This window comes from Rhinatrema bivittatum, chromosome 6 (genome assembly GCF_901001135.1).
Source record: "Rhinatrema bivittatum chromosome 6, aRhiBiv1.1, whole genome shotgun sequence".
Taxonomy (NCBI): Eukaryota; Metazoa; Chordata; class Amphibia; order Gymnophiona; family Rhinatrematidae; genus Rhinatrema; species Rhinatrema bivittatum.
Genome location: NC_042620.1, coordinates 71,237,506 through 71,262,347, shown reverse-complemented (window position 1 = coordinate 71,262,347; position 24,842 = coordinate 71,237,506). Strand labels below are relative to the sequence as shown.

General features: G+C 41.6%; 2 protein-coding genes across 16 annotated transcripts in view; one reads left to right on the top strand and one right to left on the bottom strand.

Moving 5' to 3' along the window:
* Nucleotides 1-4,062, bottom strand: part of MBD5 (methyl-CpG binding domain protein 5) — a 600,490-nt gene extending 596,428 nt beyond the window's left edge. For all 6 annotated transcript variants that reach the window (XM_029605434.1, XM_029605436.1, XM_029605437.1 and 3 more), the window contains exon 1: nt 3,703-4,062. The gene's annotated coding sequence lies outside the window, so the exon portion shown is untranslated. The remainder of the gene's footprint in view (nt 1-3,702) is intronic.
* Nucleotides 4,063-4,096: 34 nt separating this feature from the next.
* ORC4 (origin recognition complex subunit 4) overlaps nt 4,097-24,842 on the top strand; it is a 179,691-nt gene continuing 158,945 nt past the window's right edge. The window contains exons 1-4 of one of the 10 annotated variants that reach the window (XM_029605429.1): nt 4,138-4,212; nt 6,694-6,781; nt 20,977-21,055; nt 21,333-21,409. In XM_029605429.1, the coding sequence (XP_029461289.1) occupies nt 20,999-21,055; nt 21,333-21,409 (134 nt within the window). In that variant the 5' untranslated portion in view covers nt 4,138-4,212; nt 6,694-6,781; nt 20,977-20,998. Of the gene's footprint in view, nt 4,364-6,693; nt 6,782-7,007; nt 7,116-20,976; nt 21,056-21,332; nt 21,410-24,842 lie in introns of those variants that run through there. The other 9 variants (XM_029605424.1, XM_029605428.1, XM_029605426.1 and 6 more) reach the window with 9 other exon arrangements.

Below are 24,842 nucleotides of genomic sequence, written 5' to 3'. Positions count from 1 at the left end.
TCACTTTCGAATAATAGAAGGACTAGGGGGCATTCCATGAAGTTAGCAAGTAGCACATTTAAGACTAATTGGAGAAAATTCTTTTTCACTCAACGCACAATAAAGCTCTGGAATTTGTTGCCAGAGGATGTGGTTAGTGCAGTTAGTGTAGCTGCGTTAAAAAAGGTTTGGATAAGTTCTTGGAGGAGAAGTCCATTAATGGCTATTAATCAATTTTACTTAGGGAATAGCCACTGCTATTAATTGCATCAGTAGCATGGGATCTTCTTAGTGTTTGGGTAATTGCCAGGTTCTTGTGGCCTGGTTTTGGCCTCTGTTGGAAACAGGATGCTGGGCTTGATGGACCCTTGGTCTGACCCAGCATGGCAATTTCTTATGTTCTTATGTTCTAACCTACAAAAATATTGAGGAGAAAATGGCAATTAAAAATAAAATATCAGAAAAATTATACTAGGGGAAAAAAAAAAGGCAAGAATCTTAAAGATGAGACCAATAATGGAAGCAATAGAGCTAAAATCAAAACAAGTTAATATTTTTTGAAAGTCCTAATGTAGTACTACTGCTTTAACTTGTATGATGATATGTTACTTGTTTGTCCCATGATTTATCTTTGGTTTCTCTTTTCTGTGGATTGATTTCTTATCAGTAGGTTTACCTATTCATGTCCCAACGACTCCTTGTGGGAGAGGTTAAGATTTAAGACTCTGCATGACAAACATAACTGGTTAGAGTTGGAATCTGTACAATGAGCATTCTTGGGCTGTAAAATAAATTTATTGTGCTACAACCCTTCCTTAAATATCCTTCTTTAAGAACTCTTGTTCATACTTCCTTCATGTTATATGCTTATCCCTTGTATGGGATTTATTGCAACAACTCTGAGTTACACATATGCATAAAGGTGATACAGCTTTGTAGAAACAAAATTAAAACGTAGAAACTTAAGAAGTTTGTTTTAAATGTCATACAAAATATTTTAAAGTACTGTTGCGGTACAAGCCTTCGACTACACTGGACTAGACTAAGTTAGAGACTACAACTAAAGGGAAATAAACAACCAAGAGTGTCTTTGGTGTCTTGCCCAAAAGACATCCATTAGTGAAGCACACACTCTTCAATATTAAAACAATTAACCACCATAAATAAGTAAATAAAAACTATTGGCAAAGCCAAGTTGTGTACATATTTTTTTTATTTATATATCTGTCTCCAGAGCTTTGTCTCTCACAGATTTACTCCTGATTTACATAATTCTTTTGCACACCAATGAATTTAGTAGGAATTAATATCATATAGGATCCTAAATCAATTAGTAGTAGAAGTTTTGCTTGGGGAAAAGAAGATGACTAACCAACCAGTTTTACCATATTAAAGCTCATTCTCAACTATTCTCTATATTTTTCCCCATTTTGAGCTATTGGAAAGTAATGTAATTACCATTATCTACCTACTCTGACCCTTTGGATCAGAATCATTAAAGATTTTGTCCCATTCTGTCTCTATATATGATCAGGCCTTTAGTTATCTATATAATTTTTATCTCTTCAGGACTAAAGTAGTGAAAAAATCCATGTCTGCTTCTATTAAAGTTAAAATAACCTTGTCGCAGCCTGCATGCACTGTGTTTATATAAGCTCTAAATAATACTGAAACCATGTTTTCGCCACATAAATGAAATGTAGCTCTAATAATATAGGTTTATATAGTGGTTTACATCAAAGATTTTCAACATGTATTGTAATTTTATATTTCACAAACATAAAAGTTTGTTTCTGAGGAAAAAAGATAGACCAGACTCTGCCAGTTCAAAAAAAATTGTTACTCATGCTCAGGTTGTCTAGTTGTGCTTATTTTTCAGAATTAAGATACAAGATTAGACAAATCAAACTATTTCATTCTGAGAAGACATCTCTGCCTAATTATTACGGAACTGTGGACACACAAGTTTACAGAATTACAATTCTAAAAGATTACATCACTTTCTTAGTCATTTATTAGAACTATAATTCTGTAAACTTCACTATTATTCATTATGAAATGCAAATGAAAGTAAGAATGTCTCAATATTCCTATTTTAGATCTTTTACCCCAATAATTTCTTCCCCTCAACATTACAGGGCTCAGTTTTAACATAAACGTTCAAAACCCTTAACAGAATAATAATAAAATATGGAAATATATTTGAGAGAAACCATGCAAAACTAGACTGTTACATGTTGATTTGGCAAGCAAAGAAAAAATGTCTATGCTAATCTGTCTCTGTTCACACAAACTATAGGACCAATGACACAGTCCTGAAGCTTTTTTAGGGGGAAGAGATATTTTTAAAACACAAAATAATAAACACAGAAAGCAGAAAATCTTCTTCCTGATTTACTGAATGAAAACATAAGCCACATTTTGCAGAGATTGCAATAGTTGTCAAGTATATTGAAACTTAAAATTCTCAATTTAAATTTATTCATACAACAAAGTGTATATATAACTTTGTAAATTGAGTTTGAATCATCATTCTTCTTTAAGTAATTCAGTGTCTCTCTCTGTTAACTGGGTTCTTCTAAAAACTAAACTTTTTAAGATTTATCTCATGCTCTCTGCAATTTAACAAATTCATTTTTTCCTTACAACTAAAAAGTGAAGCAATACAAAAAAAAGTGCAGTTCATCTAAAAGTGCTGTTTACCAAGCAGGGTCCCTTCATAGTTCATAATGGACACATTAAGACCTCAGACATTGTAGATGATGTCAGAAAAAGACCAAATGACCCATCAAGTCTGTCAGGTCATTCCTGCCCACATTGCTAAGGATATATATATTCTACCTGCCAGCAATGAACCATGACAGCTTATAAGATACCACTCCTTAACCAAGACAGAAATTGTACTCTTCCTCCTTTGAACCCTCAGAGTTAAACCGACATGAGGTTTCCGGAGAAACACTGGTAGCCAGTTGTCACCTGCAGATCTAGCCACATCAGAGAAATTCAACATAAAGTATCAGAATACAAACATACAAGTATACTTAACCATAACAGCATTAATATAAAAACAGACCATTTATTCAAAACTTAAGATATATAGAAAATAAAAGTTTATTTTATGCCCTTTAGACATCTTAACTTGCTACTCCGGCCTATTAATCGAGCAATGCTAAATGAACGCAGGATGATGCAAAGCTTAACCAATACACACCAATACGGACGACTACCACCTAGCCTTTTAAGAACGCTGCCACCGAAATTAAGAAAAAAAAAAATCCGTTCACCACCTATTCCTTAAATTCCCGATACGTGTTCAAGTTTAATACAAAGACCTAACCAGACTCCACAACCTGAAACAAACAAAATAAATGCAGATATACAGACCGTGGCAAACCCTCACACAGCTAGAAATACAGGCATTTCATTGATGACATATATAAACACACACACATATACATACTCATATATATATGCACATACACACAAACAAGCATACACGCATACATAATATCCTTTTCCTCGCCTGTTTTCAGCTTTTTTTCTTCTGGGTAATACAGCTAACTGCGTGTTTTATCCGCAAACAGCAGCACTTTGCCAGGTGCCTCAATAAATAAATAAAAGTATTCACAAAATGCAGCGAGCAGACTTCGAAAGCCTTGGGCAGCGCTGCGTATGTAGGAACAGAGTAAGAGCCCGAGAGAGGGAAAGCCTTGGGCCACTTACCTCCGTATTTTCTCGGCACACTTTTTTTCTCTCCTCCAAGTAGAGAAACACAAAGGGTAATAAAGGGGGCTGTGAACTAGCTCCTCAGTGAAATGACTCCAGCCAGGGCCAGGCAGAGAGAGAGAGAGGCAGAGGGATTCTGTTGCTAAGATGATTTCGGGCTCTCTTTCTCTCCAGCACAACCACAGACTCTCCCGCCTGCCATTCCACAGAAAACCGGACCGCACAGCACCCGCAAAATCCACGGCGGGAGCCGGGAAAAAAGGTGTTCTGTCCCTTTAAAAATAAAAATAAAAAATTCCTCCTCAGCTGCTACAGGGGCTCTCTGGCTTCTTAAGAGAAAGATGGGAGTTTTATCACTGCGCATGTCACTGACGAGAGGCGGAGAAAAAAAGGAGGGGGGACCAGGATGCACCGGGAGCGGAAACAGGAAATGGTACGGCGGCTTTAGCGGAGGAAATGCTGCGCGGGCCTGTGCTCCGCCCTTCTCTTCCCAGGAGGCAAAGAAGGGTAGGAACGCTTTCAAGGGGTGGCGTGTGGCTCCGTGTGACGTCATTCATTTCCTTGTTACGTGAGTTTGGTAGTTGGAGGCAGGGCGGCATTGGGTGCGGGAAAGGAGCTGCTAGTACTGTGTGCGTGCCTGCACTGCAGCCGGAGGAAGGTAGTTGCTAATTATTTGTTTTCACCGTGTTTAGTGTGCGCGCTTTATTTCTGGACCGGGAGCTGTTCAACTGCTATGTTTTGAGTGGCTCCCTCTAAGTGCAAAGCTTGGATAAGTATCATTTATGCGAGAAAAAGATGTACTTAGCTAGAAAAAATTTTGGTGATTTAGATATAATAACTGTTTTTTTCAGCTTTCTGTATTGCTTTGGATCTAAATAATTTTATCGGAGCTCTTTAGTTGGCTCGCGCATTTGAGAGAGACTATCGCCTCGGTAGCTGAAAACATTCTCTCATGATCTGTGTGCAGCATGGGCAGCTTTAGAGCATAGCTCTGATGTGTACATTGAGTCCTCCTATACGTTGTGGACTATCTTTAAGTTGGGAGTGAGATTCAGGAAATCACCTATTGGGGATCTATCTGATATTTGCTACCAGTAGTGTCCACAGTTGGGCTTGATGGACCTTAGTCTGACCCGACATAGCACCACTTATATCTGGATTTTCTTATAAGAACTATTGTGCACATACACACAAAAAAAGGATACTTCTGTTATTTTGGCAACATGTATAATTTGTCATGCCAATAAACTCATTTAGGTGATACTGATGTATACATATATTTAAAATTGCACCTGGATTTTACTAGTTTGAACATGCTCGCAATTTCCATAAGTTTTGCAGACCAGAGTGTCAAGATTGTGCATGATTTGACTAAAATATATTCCTGTAAATGAAATGTGTGTTTGAACATTAAGGCATAGTGTGGTGTATGTTGTGTTGGTAATGGCATATATCTGTAGTAGTACTTGGTTAGGTTAAAGCTTAGTTTCATTACTTTTGATACTTGCCTTTCCTTAAAAAAACAAAACACAAACTAGTCCTATCGGACCAATTCAGCTTTTTTCAGCAACCTTTTTGACCATGGGAAAAACAAAGCATTGTTTCAGCCAGTTTTATAGTCTGGTTTACAAATTTGTCCACATCTGGACAGTATTTGAATTGGACCATCATTCCTGTTATGTTCTGGTGGGGAAAACTGTTGCATGGCATTGAGCCCAAGGAAGAGATTAGAAATGATGAGGTTCAGTAGAACTGGTGTTCTATTCCTTACAAGAGTGTTGAACAGTAACAGGGCAAGAACAATCAGCAGTTCCCTGTTCCCTTATTCATGTGGTACATTGTGTTAATTCCTTTGTATGTTCCTTTAAAGAGGATACCACACATTTAGTCTGCCCTACATTCTGAATACCCCCCTGTTTCAAATTGTCTGTCTGTTTTTGAACTGCACGGGGAAAGCACCTGTATGGAACCAAGTCCCAAGGCTTCTTCCATTTGTTTCTTTAGAAGTGTGTTTAGTCCACATTTACAAATTGAGGAATGGGGGGAACTAACAGTCTTATTTCTCTGGATGTTATGCTCCCCTTCCCTAATGATTCTCTCCAGGTCTTACTAAGTTTGCTAAATCACCCCTTTTTAATTTTTCCACCTTCCTTGTTTTCTTAATCTCAACTGGTTGACATAATGGTGTTTCAGTATGCTCGACTGTGAACGTTAAGCTCATATACGTGCATAACTTCTCCAGATGTAAGGACAAAAAATATTCAGGCTCGCCTGCAGTCAGTAGTAGCCTTCTGGGTTGGGGAACTGATACTCTGGCTTTGAGCTACTTATGTGACTTACTTACATTTTAAGTTTGAACAAGCCAGGAGAGTGTAGTGTGCCAAGATTCAGATAATTTTATTGGCATGACAATTTTATGTGTTGCCAAAGTAATAATACAGAATGATTTAAAAATAAAAGGGTAAGAAAAAATGAAAACAATTAAAAAATATAAGTAGTAAAGGTAATTAGTATGGAAATTATAGCATCAGGGACATGTCTCAAACTTTGCTGGCTTGTATTGTCCCTGTCAGATTTCATTTCTGGCCTGGTGGCAGGATACCATATATCTTTGTATTTTGCACAGTGGAGGAAGAAAAGCATTTTTGTTATTTTTCCAACATTGCATGCATATAAAATTTGGGTTCTTGGGGTTTCTATTTTAGGTTTTGTCTGCATCTTTCCATTTCTAGTCTGTGATCATTGGTCTGAATTTGTGACTAAGGTGAGGTATCTTGCTAGCATGTATTCCCTGTATAGGGATCTAGCTGTCTAGTTTGTTTTCTAGTTTGTACCTCCCAGTATGATGTGTATTGGTGTTTAGGGCATGTTGCATTATTTGCTTTGCTGCCTTTTTGTAGGCCAGATGGTTTGATTTTCTGATGTTTGTTCTGAATTGGAATGGCAGGTCTGCTACCTAGACGCTAACTGCTCTTTTTTTCCCCCCAGGGTGTTGCATCACAGAGTGCTTGTTAGAGCAGAGAGTTTGTGTTGCTGCTATTGATGACACCAGAATTCTGAATATTCTTTTTAGCTTGTGAGTAGTAAGGAGAAGCTTTTTAATTCTGCTATGCACCCTTATTAGGTGTTTTTCTGGGGACACAGTATCTGTTTGTAGCACTGGAGGTGTAAGATTACTTTTGTAGGATCTGTCACATTCTGGATGTAATAGTGTGGTTTGCCAAAGATATATATAACCTCCAAAAGAAGGAGCACGTTGCATGCAGCCAAGATGATTGGATGACTTTTAACAGGATGTCTTCTGGCTGTGATAGCCATCTTCCTCCTTGGATTGAGCCCTTAAGTGCTGATAGGGCTTCTACAGCAGGAACAGGAGAGACAAGGATGAACCCAAACCTGGGAACATGAAGGTACTTACTGAAGCAGAACAGGGACCCAGAGTACTCTAAACAAATTAGGACCAGACAGAAAAGCAAGATACTCAAAGTAAACTAGGAGAAAATATGAAAAAGAAAATAATGTCAAGGATAAGGCCAACATAAGGCCACAAACTAGGGCCAAACAGTCTCTAAAAGCATGAGGATCATGTCTAGGACCACGTTCTGGCAAGTTGCAGACTGTGAGTCCAGAATATACCCAAGTTCAACAGGAACAAGATGGCCATCATCAGGAGGTACAAGCCATAGAGGTTAGATGATTAACCAGAATGTCTAGGCAGTAGGCCCTTCAGCTGGGAGAAGCAGACATATAATCCAGAGTCCCATCGATGCCCTCTGCTGATAGGAGGGCAAGCACAGCCCAGCAGGTCCTCGCAGAAGAGATCCACTCTGATCCCTAAGCAATCCTTCTTTCTCTTGCTCCTCTTCCCCTTCTGTCCCGCAGGGAAAGGGGAGGAGTGAGTTTGAAATGGACAGAATACACCAAAGAAAGGAAGAACTACTGTTGCCTGATCCAGCCTCTTGCTTCAACCCTTTCCCAGGTAGCCTGCAGGGAATAAGAGGGATGGTGTCAGGTTACCCAGTTATGAGCACACACCAACATGTTTACTGGTCATTGGTGATGTCTAGGCAGGTCAATTTCTCCTACAGCCTGACATCTAGGGGCATGGTCCCTCTACCCCTTCCCATCCCCCTTTGGTACATTGTTTATCTACCTGTTTAATAGGCTGGGGAAGGGTCAGCCTGCAAAATAAGAATACATTTAGAATACAGTGAATGTAAGAAGGTACAGAGAAGAGTGACCAAAATGATAAAGGGGATGGAAAAGCTAGAGGTTAGGGCTGTTCAGCTTGGCGAAGAGAAGGCTGAGGGGGATATGATAGAGGTCTAGTAGTTACACGATGTTATGTTCGATATTAGGAGCTACCACCCAGGAAAAAGATCTAGGCATCATAGTGGATAATACTTTAAAATCGTCGGCTCAGTGTGCTGCAGCAGTCAAAAAAGCAAACAATGTTAGCAATTATTAAGAAGGGAATGGTTTAATAAAACGGAAAATGTCATTAGGCCTCTATATCCATGGTGAGACTGCACCTTGAATACTGTGTACAATTCTGGTCGCCACATCTAAAAAAAGATATAGTTGTGATGGAGAAGGTACAGAGAAGGGCAACCAAAATGATAAAGGGGATGGAACAGCTCCCCTATGAGGAAAGGCTGAAGAGGTTAGGGTTGTTCAGCTTGGAGAAGAGACTGCTGAGGGGGGATATGATAGAGGCCTTTAAGATCATGAGAGGTCTTGAATGAGTAGATGTGACTCGGTTATTTACACTTTTGAATAATAGAAGGACTAGGGGGCATTCCATGAAGTTAGCAAGTAGCACATTTAAGACTAATCAGAGAAAATTCTTTTTCACTCAACGCACAATAAAGCTCTGGAATTTGTTGCCAAAGGATGTGGTTAGTGCAGTTAGTGTAGCTGGGTTCAAAAAAGGTTTGGATAAGTTCTTGGAGGAGAAGTCCATTAACGGCTATTAATCAAGTTTACTTAGGGAATAGGGATCTTCTTAGTGTTTGGATAATTGCCAGGTTCATGTGGCCTGGTTTGGCCTCAGTTGGAAACAGGATGCTGGACTTGATGGACCCTTGGTCTGACCCAGCATGGCAATTTCTTATGTTCGTATGGTCTCACACTCACTGGCTCCCTCACATACACACAGACTTTGAAGTTGAAAAATGTGACAGTATCCACATCATCTACCATACTAGATACTATGGATGTCATATCCCTTTATACAAACATTTCCCAGGAGATGGCCCTTTCCATCATCGGTGATCTCTTAAAAAATGAATTAGAAGGTGCTTGCATTCCTTTCTCTTTCGTATTTGAACTTGCTAAACTAGTTCTCCAGCATAATTATTTCCAGTTTCAAGACAAATTTATTTACAAGTCCATGGCATAGCGATGGGCTCTTCTGTAGCCCCATACATTGCAAATCTAGTCATGGATCGTTTTGAACAGAATTTCATTTATTCATCTCCATGGTTTTCTCATATTACATTTTGGATTAGGTACATTGATGATCTTTTGGGGTTTTTTTGGATGTCTTATTTTTTGTTTAAAAAAAATTTTCAGTATGGATCAACTCATTAGATCCAAATTTACAATTCACTGTTCAATCTAGTTCATAACAAATTGAATTTTTTGACATATTAATATTTAAATATGGAGACAAGTTACACACAACAATGTATCGGAAGCCCATAGCTAGAAACAACTTACTTAAATACAACAGTTTCCATCCCAGGGCCTTTAAAAATGGCCTTCCAACAAGTCCGTTTTTTCGGGCCCACAGACTTTGTTAAACAAAAGAGGAATTTAAAATCCAAGCACTACATCTAGCCCACAGATTTTGTGAACTTGGTTATCCCTATACTGTACTACATAAAGCATATAAAAGAGCATATTTTCTCCACGCAGTGCATTACTACAATATCAAACGAGATCTGTACCTACAGCTGATAGCTGTGTATTACAACATACTGACAAATCTCATTTGATTGCTAGCAGCAATCATAATTACTGGCATGTGTTACAACTCCATCCCGTATTTTCAGAAGCTCCAATGCTTTCATATCAAAGGAGCAAAAATATACGGGGCTACGTTGTTCGTGCATCTCCCTATTCCTGTTCCTCAGTCTTTTGAAGGGGTTTTAAACAGCATTCATCAATGTGGAAGATGTGACGTGCTCCAGTAGGTTAGAAGGTAATTCATGGCAACATCCTTTCACCAGGATAATTTACAAAAAGAAAAATGATACCAACTGCGAATCTACCTTTGTAGTATATTTAATCCAGTGCCCTTGCCCGCTGATCTGTGTGGGTAGAACCAGTCGCCAAATTAAAATTCACTTACGTGAGCACTGGAGCCAGATCGAGACAGCTAACATAGAAGCTCCCATGTCAACCTTTGCATTCAAGCTCAACAAACTTTTTTTCTCAATTTAAATGGACGGTATTAGAACATGTTGTGCAATATTCTTGCGGCGGTGATATTCATAGTCAGTTGAATTACCGCAAACAATGGTGGATTTTCACCCTTTCTTCGCAAGCACCCAGGGGTCTAAATGAAAGCACTGAGTGGTCAACGTTATTGTGAATTCTCATTGGTAGTATTTAATTTGCTTCTCACAGATTGGCTATTCTTACATCTGTCAGTCAGTTTAAATTAAGCTAAGAAATGGCGGATCTCAGCTTCGGTAAAGCTGAAGTTCAGTAGCAGATGAGAGAGGAGCCCTGACACTAGAAATGTAAAAAGGGCTTCAGGGGCGATCTGGGAAACTATAGACCAGTTAGCCTGACTTCAGTGCCAGGAAAAATAGTGGAAAGTATTCTAAAGATCAAAATTCCAGAACATATAGAAAGACGGGGCGGATTTTAAAAGCCCTGCTCGCGTAAATCCGCCCGGATTTACGCGAGCAGGGCCTTGCGCGCCGGCGCGCCTATTTTCCATAGGCCTGCCGGCGCGCGCAGAGCCCCGGGACTTGCGTAAGTCCCGGGGTTTTTTGCCGGGGGCGTGTCGGGGGTGGGGCCGATCGTGGCGTTTTGGGGGCGGGATGCGGCGTTTCGGGGGCGGGCCCGGGGGCGTGGTTTCGGCCTGGGGAAGTCTGGGGGCGTGGCTGCGCCCTCCGGAACCGCCCCTGGGTTGCGTCTCGGCGCGCCAGCAGCCCGCTGGCGCGTGTGGATTTACTTCTCCCTCCGGGAGGCGTAAATCCGTGGACAAAGGTAGGGGGGGTTTAGATAGGGCCGGGGGGGTGGGTAAGGGAGGGGAAGGGGAGGGGAGGGAACGGAGGCAGGCTGCGCGGCTCGGCGCGCGTCGGCTGCCCAAAATCGGCAGCCTTGCGCACGCCAATCCTGGATTTTAGAAGATATCTACTAAATCCAGCGTACTTTTGTTTGTGACTGGTGCACCAACAAAAGTACGCGAACGCGCATTTTTTTTTAAAATCTACCCCACAATGCTTAATGGAACAAAGTCAGCATGGCTTTACCCAAGGCAAGTCTTGCCTCACAAATCTGCTTCACTTTTTTGAAGGGGTAGATAAAGGTGAACCGACAGATGTAGTGTATTTGGATTTTCAGAAGGCATTTCACAAAGTTTCCCGTCGATAGCAGGGCTGAATTAGCCATGCTGTCTTGGAAACGTCGCAACCCCAAGTAGGCGGAGTTTCCTCAGTGAGTCACAGAGCTTTGACTCTGTGCGGCTGCGCGGTGGTCTTCCCGCACGATTCCCTATTCCCCTCAGTTTCTTTTTTTCCACGAGCCGATCGCACGCAGGGATTTTTCTCCTCAGTAGATTTTTTTCCATTCAGGAAAATTTTTTTTTTTGCTTTTTCTCGAATATTTTTCAATCGCAGATGGCTCCAAAGCCATCTGGATTCAAATATTTTCAGTGTGGGAAAATTATTGCTACATCTGCTTAGGGCCCCATCCACGACCAAGCCTCATGTAGAGACTGGTCTGATGTCACAGAGGGCCCAGCGCCAACACCCTTGAAAAAATGGAGTGACTCAGGACGGGCTCTTATGCCCCAGCACCCTCTTCACATTCTTCTTCTTTGCCGGGACCGAAGAAAGGGAAAGCCTCCACAAAGAGGGCCTCAGACCCACCGAGATGTGTTGCCCTGCTGCAGGTACTAGGCCCAGGTTTGACAGACCTTTAGAGCCTCCCAAGAATGCCAGGGCTCCAGCAGCAGTACCACATAAGGAGAGAGTCGGGGGAGCGTCAATTGGGTCACAGGACTCTGTTACCGGTCGACCCCGTTCTCCAGCACCGAAAGACTCGACGCATAAAAGGGGATCAGCATGTCTTCACACTCCATCACATGAGAAGCGTCTTAAGCCTACAACGCACCATAAGTATCCAACTCAAACTGCAACTCATTCGATACAAAAGAGATCTCAGAAGGACAAACACGCCCATGGAACACCAAGATGTCCACATGAAAGTCCGGAAATTGATATTGAGATCCTTTCTGATCCGGATTCTCAATCGTCAAGGCAAACATCAGTCAGTGAGGATTTTTATTCAGGCCTCTCTTCGGTGTCTTGCACCAAAAGGCTATCTTCTCCACTGCAGGTCCCCGTCACAAAGAGGTACAGACCATCACCAGTTATTCCGCTTACATCCCAACTCAAAAGAACATCTCCTCAAGACATACTGTTAGCTGCAGTTCCTACAAGACCATCTCCAAGGCTGGTGCACTTACCAGCACAACCGGGAACCTTGGCATCTACAGCCATGATGATTTACCACATTTTAAGTTCTTGTTTCGAAGATCTTGAGCATGCAAACAATGTTCCACCAATAGAGTCTCCTAACTACTCTCCACCTACATCACCTATACCTGGACCATCTGAGCCAACTGACATTCCAGCACCAGTTCCCCCATGCAGTCCGGATTCTCAATTTTCTTTATCCACCGGAATGCCCTCTGACCCACTGGAAGGCTTACCAGAACCTTATTCACCTTCAGAAGACCTATCATATGCAAAGTTTATAGAGAAAGTAGGGAATATTCTCCAAGTGGAGACCAGGGAAATCCCTGATCCCAGAGCTGAGATGATGGGAATTCTAAAGATTTTTGAGATGCCTCCAGAACAGACGGCATTACCCCTCATTCGGTCCTGGATAGCGTTCTTCGTAAGCTGTGGGGAAACTCCCTTTTCCACAACCACCTCATCTAGAAAGACATCTGAAATACAGGATGCGAAACTCTATGATCTATGAATCCTCTCAACTTCCCCACGATGCCATAGTTGTAGGGTTGGCGTTAACAAAAGCGAAGCGCTCTAAGCTGCATGCAAATGCTCCTCCCGGCCGAGATAAATGTTTAGATGATTTTGGCTGACGTGTTTATCATTCCATAGTGTTGTCTACGAAGATTCAACATCATCGATTCTATATGACACAATATTTGAGTGTTTTCAGAAATTTCGCCCCATCTGCCTAGATGAGGATAATACCTTCCCACAGCCCTTCCTAGATATTGAAGAAGGTCTGAGGCACTTACTTAAATCGATATAAGAGGGATTTGAATCTTCAGCAACAGCCATAGTGGCCAGACGACTTGCTTGGCTCAAAGCAAGTGCAATCCGTGATGATGATCACAATAAATAACTGACATCCCATGCGTGGGGGATAACTTATTTGGTGAAAAGTTCGGGGAAATTGTATCCCACCTCAAAGAACAGAACACGGCAGTACTTTCTCTCACCACCCCCTCTGACTCACACAAGACTCATCAAAAATTCTATCCTTCCTATCGAGAAGGTCCTACCAACGACCATCCTCCAGACTGTTTATCCCTTACAGATCACAGTCATATGGTCCACCAAGGCATTACTCGCAGCCAAACCAATCTAGGGGCAGGTCTCTGCAACGACGACAACCCAAATCATCCACTGCACCACCTGCTTTTTGAGTGCCAGAGAACCACCACCTCTGCCATTTCTAGGAGGACGTCTGCGGTTTTTTTCTCTGCAGATGGGAGTCCATCACCACAGATCAGTGGGTACTCAACATAATCAAGGAAGGTTACTTACTGAATTTCCTGACCCTTCCATCTCTTCCCCACATACCACCTCCTTGGAATACATCTTCCCACTTACAGCCCTCAACGCAGAGATTGGATAGATTCCTGAATCTGAAGATTGGCAATCAATCCCTCTTCAACAACAAAATCAGGGATTCTATTCCCAATACTTTCTCATTCCGAAGAAGTCAGGGGGGGGGGGGTCTTGGTCCCATTCTGGATTTGCGAAACCTCAACAAACCTATCCAGAAAGAGAAATTCAAGATGACTTCGCTCAAGAACATCTTGCCGCTGTTACAACCCAACGATTGGCTATGTTCCATTGATCTGAAGGATGCATACTCCCATATACCCATGCACCCGTCTTTGTGGCGCTACCTCTGTTTTTGAGTTCAGAATGCGCACTACCAATACAAAGTTCTGCCATTTGACCTGTCCTCACCCCCAAGAGTATTCCTGAAATGCTTAGCAGTGGTGGTGGCTCATCTCAGACAACTATCCATCCAAATATTCCCCTATCTAGACGATTGGTTACTAGTAGCATCAGATCCAGACGCGCTACAAGCACACACGCTGCACACTATCAATAGCCTACAGACACTCTGTTTTCTGGTCAACTACGAGAAATCGCACCTACAACATACGCAAGTTCTCCAATTCATAGGAGCTCTCATCAACACTGTACAAAAGAGAGCCTACCTTCCACAAGACAGAATGCAGACACTTTCGGGCATAGCACAGAACTTGTTCAACCGAAATCAAGCATCCGCTCGTCAGGTTCTCAAACTTCTAGGCCACATGGCAGCAGCCATCCATGTAGTTCCCCACACGAGACTACACATGTGTCGTTTACAATGGGGCCTAAAAACTGCAGTTCCTACACTCCAAAGTTCAGCTCACCAAACCATTGAAAGCAGACATTCAGTGATGGCTCTCCCAACAACCTACTCTCAGGAGCGCCCTTCAGGTTGCCACCTCATCAGAAGAAAATGTTACTAGCTCTATTTATTTTCTGTAAACCGATGTGATATGTCAGTATATAAAAATAAATAAATCGTCAGCTAACGCTCACAACAGATGCCTCCAGGAAGGGTTGGGGCATGCATCTCGATGACCTAAAAACTCAGACTTTGGTCTCCACAGGAATCCACGTACTAAATCAATCTCCTGGAACTAACAGCAATCTGGAGAGCACTTCAAACTTTCTCTTCTCAAGTACACAGGAAACGATTAATGGTGTACACCGACAACCAAGTTGCCATGTTTTATATAAACAAAGAAGGAGGGTTCGGTTCACGGACACTGTGTCGAAGCAATTAGAGTACTTCAATGGGCGATCACAGCCCAGGTATCTCTCCAGGCCACTTATCTAACAGGTCTGGACAACGTAACGGCGGATCGCCTAAGGGTTTTTCACCCACACGAATGGACTTTAAATTGAGAGGTGGGGCTTCCCAATAATCAACCTCTTTGCCACGGAAATCAAACATGAGACGCAGGTCTTTTGCTCCATCTACCCCAGCAAACTTCGATACGCCCCGGACACCTTCCTCATCCCATGGACTACGGGCTTGCTGTATGCCTACCCTCCCATTCCTCAGATATCAAAGACAATTCAGAAATGCATTCATGACATAGCAGACATGATCCTCATAGCTCCAGCATGGCCAAGGCAACTATGGTATACGTATCTCATGAGACTTTCCATATGTCCTCCAATACCACTGGAGGACTATCTGCAATTAACACAGGAAGGAGACTCCCTCCTCCATCCAATGAATTGATCCTACATCCCACGGCGTGGAGATTGAAAGGCAAGTATTAAACCACCTAGACCTATCTTCGCAAATAGATATCCTCTGCATCTAGAAAGCCTTCAACCAGGCGTAACTATGCGGGCAAATGGCATCGCTATCAGATGTGGTGTAAGCTATGGAACCTAGATCCCTTCTTGGCCACAGCCACACAGCTTCTAGAGTATCTTCATACACTTTACCAAGCGGGTTTGACCACCACATCTGTTTGAGTACATGTCGGCGCTATTGCAGCTTTTCATCACTCTCATAATGATCTACCAATTTTCTAACCATTCGTTGATATCCAGATTCATGAAAGGCATGCTCTGCCTCTGACCACCGGTGACAAAACCACCTGTATCATGGGACCTAAACATTGTCTTGGAGCAGCTAATGCTACCCCCCTTTGAACCATTAGACATCAGCCACATAAAATACCTAATGTGGAAAATTGTTTTCCTGGTAGCTATCACATCAGCTAGAAGAGTAAGTGAATTACAAGCCTTAGTTCATTACTCCCTTTATTTGGAATTCTACCATGACAAAGTTACCCTTTGTCCTCATCCCACCTTCCTTCCTAAGGTGGTCTCTGTTTTTCATCTTAATCAAATCATAACTCTACCAATTTTTATGCTGAAACCTCATACCAATGATCACAAAAAGCTTTTGCATTCACCGGACTGTAAACGGGCTCTGGCTTACTATAAACAAAGGACTCAATCTCCTATGAGACCTTCCCAACTCTTCCTTTCCTTCAATCCAAATGATCCCGGTCAACCCGTCTCTAAGAGAACCATCACCAGTTGGTTATCACAATGCATTCTATTTTGTTACAACAAACGATCACTCAAACTTCCAAACAAGCCTCAGGCGCACCAAATACACACCACAGCAGCATCAGTTGCCCACTTGAACAAGGTTCCATTACTAGATATCTGCAAAGTGGCAACCTGGTCGTCCATCCACACCTTTACGTCACACTATTGTCTACAGCAACAAATGACCTCTGATGCAGCGCTGGGCACAGCAGTCTTGTCTACCCTTCAAAACGGATGAGACTGTCTACTACTCTGTGGGTTGCTGTCCTAACCTTCAAGGACATACGAAATGGACACAACCCAGGAGTTGGGACTCCCAGACAGCAGGGCCGAATTAGCTATGCTCTCGACCGGGGAAAAAGCAAGTTTGCTTACCATAAACGGTGTTTCCATAGATAGCAGGATGAATTAGCTATGCAATCCCTCCCTCCTCCATAGACAGTGCCACACAGGACACATGGTGTTTATTACCTCTCGCTTGGCTACAAAGAAACTGAGGTGAAGAGGGAATCAAGCAGTAAGACCACCGTGCAGCCGCACAGAGTCAAAGCTCTGTGACTCACTGAGGAAACTCACCCTACTTGAGGTCGCAGCGTTTCCCAGACAGCATGGCTAATTCATCCTGCTATCATCGGAAACACCATAAACGGTAAGCAAACTTGCTTTTCCTCATGAGAGGCTTCTAAGAAAAGTAAAAAGTCATGGGATAGGTGGCAATGTCCTTTCATGGATTACAAACTGTTTAAGACAGGAAACAGAATAGGATTAAATGGACAATTTTTTCAGTGGAGGGGGTGTGCAACAGAGTGCCTCAGAGATCTGTACTGGGACCTGTGCTTTTCAATATATTTATAAATGATCTGGAAAGGAATATGAGTGAGGTAATAAAATTTACAGATACAGAATTCAGAGTAGTTAAATCACAAGCAGATTGTGATAAATTGCAGGAGAACTTTGTGAGATTGGAAAATTGGGCATCCAAATGGCAGGTGAAATTTAATGTGGATAAGTGCAAGGTGATGCATATAGAGAAAAATAACCCATGCTAGATGCACGATGTTAGGTTCCGTATTAGGATGTACCACGCAGGAAGGAGATCTAGGTGTCATAGTGGATAATTCATTGAAATCATCATCCGCTCCATGTGCTGCGGCAGACAAAAAAGCAAATAATGTTAGGAATTATTAGGAAGGGATTGGTGAATAAAACGGAAAATGTCATAATGCCTCTGTATCTCTCCCTGGTGAGACCACACCTTGAATACTGTGTACAATTCTGGTTGCTGCATCTCAAAAAAGATATAGCTGGGATGGAGAAGGTACAGAGAAGGGCGACCAAAATGATAAAGGGGATGGAACAGCTCCCCTCTGAGGAAAGACTAAAGAGGTTAGGACTGTTAAACTTGGAGAAGCGATGGCTGAGTGGGGGATATGTGTTTAAAATCATGAGAAGTCTAGAATGGGTCAATGTGAATCGAATATTTACTCTTTTGGATAATAGGACTAAGGGCCACTCCATGAAGTTAGCACATTTAAAACTAACACTGGTAAACAAAGTTTATTTCCTTCAGGCTTTTCAGTGTTCCAAATAGATTTTTTGATGCTGATCACAGATATAACTTTGAAATTTGTACATCACGTAAGGTTTGTGAGAAACAGCCAGTTTTGTGTTACAATAATTGTGAAATTTTAAAACATAATTTCACGTATATATATTTTCTTGCTAGACAGTGGTTTTTATGATTTTTAAAATTCATGTTATATTTTTTGACGGCCATAAGCAATGTAATGTAACAGAGTAACTTTTTAAAAATATGCCAAGAAACTCTGCCTGATCGTGCCAGAACTTGCTCGGGCAAGCCCCAGCTTGGCTGCAAGAGGGGAGTTGTTCCATCCCCTTTATCATTTTGGTCGCCCTTCTCTGTACCTTCTCCATCCCAGCTATATCGTTTTTGAGATGCGGCGACCAGAATTGTACACAGTGTTCAAGGTGTGTTCTCACCAGGGAGAGATACAGAGGCATTATAACATTTTCCATTTTATTCACCAATCCAGACTGACTTGCCCCTATAAGTTTTTTTTTTATTCTCTTTTGAGGTAATTTTAAAAGGAGTTGCAAGCATAAATGTAACATTATTGCAATTTTCAAAAGCAATTTACGTATAGAGCTCATTTACACGTGTAAAGCCTAATTTTAAGTGTGTAAATGCTCTTTAAAATCAGGCCCTTTGGAGTAATTGTTTCAAAAGGATTTACACAAATAAAAGCATATATGATAGCAATTTTCAAAAGCCCACTTGCACACACAACCAAGTTTTAAACATCTAAATCCTTTTGAAAATGATTTCTTTAGTGAATAGTTTTGGGTTTTTTGTTTTTTTTAAAGAGCTGTACTAATGATTATCATGCTTTTTTTTTTTTAAAGCAATTTAGTAAATAGATCTCTAGTATGCAAGTTTTTTATAAATACTGAGAGTTTTTGGATAGTATGCTTTCATTTTATTATCCTGTTACTACTCCATCTTATTTCAAAGTTTGGTAGAGGTGTGTCTGGAAAATCTTTAGTTTTCTATTTATTCAGTTTGTCGTTTTTAGAAACAAATGAAACATTTTATGGGTTGAATGTGTGTGTGTTGAATGGGAAATGACACAAAATAGTAACAAGTCATTTTCCCATTATTTTAAAACTACAGCAATCCTCTTAACTCTTTATTTATATTCAGAATAATCAGTCAGCACGTTATAACATTTTCTGCAGTCAGAAGTGTCTTTCTTCTATGCTATGCTTTCCTGTTGAGCCAGCTACCTAAACTGTTTTAGTGACCAAATAAGGAAAATGATGGTCTTGGGATACTAGGCCAGCACTAATTTCAAACCAAGCCTGCAATCCGATCTGAAGGTATATTTAATGTATTCTCCTTTTGATACTTTATTATTCCAATTTACTGTAATCATCAGTGGCATGGCTGTGCTGCTGGAAAGCCTGATGCAATCATGCCGCACAACCACCAGATGTTGATATGTCAGTCTGCAAATTTAACAATGTTTTGGAAGCAAAATGGAATAAATTTGTAAATAATATTTGAGTTCTTTGACTGGCAGCCAGACTTAGTTGCCAGCTGCAGTTCTGTGTTCTGAGTGCAGTATCCCTGTTTGTGTTGAACAAGTCTAGTGTTTACCCACCCATTTACCCTGGTAAATTGTCCTGGCTGATAATTGCGCCCCCCCCCCCCCCCCATTTTGGATTAAATACACAAAAGGCTTTGATTTAGCATTGTTCCTAGGGAGGTCAACACCCTACATACATTTGATAGCCAGATATGTGTGGGCTATTGCAGCCACTCATAAATAAGAGGGCAGGTACAAAGTACATATGAACGTTCCGCTAGCTATTTTTCAAAGAGAAAATAGCTATAAAGTGTGCATGTTTAAAGTGCATGTGTACATTGTGTCCATAGAGCAGGGGTGGCCAACTCCGGTCCTCAAGAGGCACAACCAGCCTAGGCATCAGAGATTTGCATATAGCAGAGGCAGTGTATGCTAATCTTCATGCATAGTCATTATGGATATCCTGAAAACCAGGCCTGTTTGTGGTTCTTGAGGACCAGAGTTGGCCATCCCTGCCACAGAGAACAGTTTTATATGTAAAGAGCTCCAGCAAGATGAATTTTAAAGAAATGAACTCTGATTTAACAGCATTTTTAACTGTTTTGTATAGGAGCTCCTTTTTTAATTTAATTTGTTCATTTACTAGTAGTAAACTATGCTTTTCTCTAAACTCTTCCTGAAATAGGCAGTATTTTTTTAAATGATTCTAAATTTCTAGCCCAAACCAAATGTGAACTAAATCAAGCCTCTACCATCATTTTAAAACCTAGAAGAGATCAGCTTCAGCAGTCAGGTATCTGTGTAGTTCACGTAGCAGGAAAGTTTATATATGATCATGTTAAATTAGCTGGTCTTAAGAGTAGCTGGTTTGTTTTCGGTTTTTTTTTTTTTTTGGCAAGAACTAAAATGTGTAGATCAGTAGTTACTTTATTTGATATACTTCCTTTTAATATATCAAGTATTCAAGTGTTTCTTTGATATATATCTTTAAAAAATGTGTTCACATTCTGATTTATAGATAGAAACTAACGAGTTTAATGTACATTGAGACTTTTTCTTGAATTTTGTATGAAGTTTATTATTTTTTCAATTATGATTGACTTTTGTATGTTATGTATGTACTAAAATTGTATTACATGTTTTATTATAACCCTCTTAGTATAACAATGTTACTATCATTGGGGTAGAAATACAGTAAATATAAAATAGTCTGTTAAGTGGGAAGAAATTCAGAGTTTACTGCCATCGAGCATTGAATTCTTTGCAGGTTAGGCAACCCTCTTGAACTAATATAAGAATTATTCAAAGACAGTGTTATACATGAGTTTTTAGGATCACAAAGGTCTAGACTTCTCTTGACCTAATGCTCTCATCTCTGTACAGTTTTTGTATGCAAAGGCAAATTCTTCCCTCCTCATCTCTTCCATCCTGACAGCCCTACACGTCTTCCCTCTTATTTGCTTTCATTTCATGCACAGATTGTAGGTTTACTATTTTCTTCTGTCTTTTCAATTTAGAAGGTGTCAATTTATAAGTACAATGAGCAAACGAAAGACCAAGGAAAGCAGCTTGCCTCTTGGAGAGTGCATTTCTCAGGTATGTAGATAATATTTTAAAGAGGTTTCATCTGGCTTTGTATGTTCTATAAATCAAGCATAAGACTTTATATAAATGTTGATATGGCATGCGAGAATGTAGGGGTTGCTATTGAGTTAGGAATGACAAGAAACAAAGTGGCAAAACAGAATCTTGATTTTCTGGAATATATTTATTTCAAACTATATTACTATAGGTGTGTTTGATGCCCTGAATACAGTATTTCTTTACATTTGTTTTTGTGATTTTTTTTTTTTTTTTTTTTTAAACTATGAAGACACAAAGAATTTTACGGGAGAGGTTTTGTCATCAGAACAAGGATGGCAGCAGATTTGGAGTAGAAACTCAGCACAAGTAAGTTAAGCAATGTGATAACTCAGTAGTGCAGTAGCACAAGTATTAATACATTTTTCCCGTTAATAGCAGGCTGATTTAGCCATGCTATATGGGAGCACGTCGCAACCCTTGTAGGCAGCGCTTCCCTCAGTGAGTCACGGTGCTTGAACTCTGTGCAGCTGCACTGTGTGTTCCTGTGCGAATCAGCCAGCTCCTCTTCAGTCTTTTTTTTTTTTTTTTACGCGAGCCGAACGCACACGGGCTATTTTTCTCTGTTAAATATTTTTTCGAACTGCGTTTTTTCATGATTTTTTTTCCTTCAACATGGCACCGAAACCATCCGGTTTCAAATATTGCCAATGCGATAAAATTATGTCCATAACGGATGGACATAATTACTGCTATATTTGCCTCTGGCCCGATCATGACCAGGGATCTTTTTGTGATTGTGAACAGATGTCTCCCCCCGAGTGCACTGACAACGAGCTGAATGGATGGACCGTCTCAGAACATCGGGCTCTTATGCCCCGACACCATCGGCGCAGTTTTCACCCGGCTGGGTAAAGAAACCGTCGTCTCATCAAAAGAGGGCCTCGTCCCTGGGACTAAGGGAGAAGCTACAACTCCTAACTCGGGCGGGGCCCAGGTATTCCTCACCTACAGAGCCAAGTCAACTCAAAAGGGGTCGAAAATCACTCCCCCCTAGTATTAAACAAAGGTCTTCTGCGTCATCGCAAGGACCTATTCCTGGCTTATCGCGCCCTACGACACCTTTACCATCGACGTGCACGATTGACATTCGAAGCATGCTGCACCGTCTACGATGCCATTGACACATGAGGACCTTGAGATGCAAATGCTGTCAAGAAAACACAAAAAGACACATCATTCAAAGAACCTTACGGTACATTCATCATCAGAGCCGCACCGTCACCACTCATCTCATTCAACTGTGACACAGCAATGTGGGCACAAGGAAAAACCAGCAACATCATCCGTGCACTCCGGCTACTCTTCTCACTCTTGAGCAACGCATACAGATGTAGATGTTGAGTTTTTCTCTGACACGCCTTCTCCTTCTTCTAGGGTGAGTTCCAACTGTGCCAACTCCATTTATTCAGATATGTCCTCGGTCTCCAAAAGGAAAAGCCATTCGCCTACCTTGCAGGAACCATTGTTCCAAAAACCTCCACCTATTATTCCTCCATCAAAGCAGAAAGTAGGCGGACATTCTCTCTTACTGGCTCTGCCTACTCGCCCGCCTTCCACTGAATTTCAACCTACAACGCCAAGGGGCACCTTGGCATCAACGGCCATGTCTCGAATATCTCAAGCATTATCCACCTTATTCGCAGACCTGGATTCCATGGAAGGACCAGATAAACCACCTTTAGGATTCTCCACCACCATCTTCCCCTCAAGGAAAATATCCTGCTTCTCCATCAGATGAAGATATTCCTGTGTCTCCAGGCCCAGACCACCCTTATAGCCCGGAATCCCCAATCACATCGGTCTTGTCTCCCACTTCCTCCACAGGCATGCCGTCCGATCCATCGGACAGCTTACCAGAACCATACTCTCCACTGGATGACCTCACATACTCTAAATTTATTGAGAAAGTGGGGACACTCAATGTGGAAACAGGGAAGGTGTCTGACCCCCTGTACGGCAACACTTGGCATACTAAAGATATTCGACATGCCTCATGAGCCTACTGCTTTACCACCACATGCAGTTCTAGAAGGCGTTCTTCAAAAGGTGTGGGAATCGCCATTTTCCACCCCTTCCACATCTATGAAAATGTATTTAAAATTCCGTTTGAGGAGCTCACCAGTATATAACTCAGCTCGGCTTCCTCACAACTCAATCGTTGTCGAATCCGCAATGTCTAAGGCAAAGCGTCCACGCCAACACACCGCCTGGTAAAGACAACAAATATCTTGATGAGTTTGGGTGGAAATCTTATCATGCAGCAATACTATTCTCCAAAATAGGTACTCATCAGTTTTATATAACTCAGTACCTCTTTGAGTCCTTACAGAAATTATGACCACTCTACCTTGCAGAAGACAATTCCTTGCCACAACCCTTCACAGATATAGAGGAAGGTTTATGTAATTTATTACGCTCCATTTATGAAAACTTCGAGACATCTGCAAGGACCTCCTTGGCAGCAATCACGGCTCGTCGCATAGCTTGGCTGAGTGCGAGCATGATAAGGGACGATGTCCACGAAAAGTTGGCCGACATTCCCTGCAAAGCATAAAACCTTTTCGGAGATCAATTTGCAGAGACTATTACAGAACTTAGCGGTAATGTTTTTAACCTCACCTACAGATTACTACTCTACGTCCAAAACGTATAACCTCTCTTATTGGCATAGATCATACCCAAGTGGTCAATTCCGGCCTTATTCCTCATTCAGAACACAACCAAGGTAGTCTTCTCAACCTTCTCTACCCCGTCAACGTCCACGACAACAATGACCTTCTAGACAAGCCTCATTGCCCCCACAGAAGCAGCCTCCGGCTTTTTGAAGTCTGCGAAGCCATCATCACCGCTACAAATTGGGGGACGCTTACAATTCTTCCACAAAAATTAGAAATCCATCACTTCAGATCACTGGGTACTGCAAATCATAAAGGAAGGTTACCAATTAATTTTCCTATCCACCCTTCCCCTCCGCCTCATATACCACCTCTTCAAAGATTCAAGCATCAGATCCCATCTTTAAAAGCAGAAGTCTCAGAACTCCTTCTACATGAATCCATCCAACTCCTTCCAACTCATCAGATGGATCTGGGATTCTACTCCCAATACTTCCTTATTTCCAAAAAATCAGGTGCTCTTTGGCCCATTCTCGATCTCCAAGACCTCAACAAACATATCCAAAAGGAGAAATTCAAAATGACCTCTCTCAAGAACATACTTTCTCTTCTACATCAGAACGATCGGATGTGTTCCATCGATCTGAAGGATGCGTACTCTCACATACCTATGCACCTGTGCTTCAGAGTTCAGAACACTCATTACCAGTACAAAGTGCTGCCGTTCGGCCTTTCCTCTGCACCCAGAGTGTTCACGAAGTGTCTAGTGGTGGCTCATCTCAGACAACAGTCAATCCAAAACTTTCCCTACCTGGACAATTGGCTTCTAGTAGCCTCAAGCCCAGCTGTACTAAAAAACCATACTACTATCCCACGTTACAATGCCTCCACAACCTAGGCTTCATCATCAATTACGAGAAATCACATCTCCAACCCACTCAACTACTGCAGTTTATTGGAGCAGTGATACACACAGTACACAACAGAGCTTACCTGCCTCAGGACAAGTTTCACACCCTATTGAGACTAGCACAACGAATGCACAGTCAAACAGGCTCCTCTGCACGGCATGTTCTCCAACTACTAGGTTACATGGCGGCAGCAGCCATTCGTGTGTAGTCCCT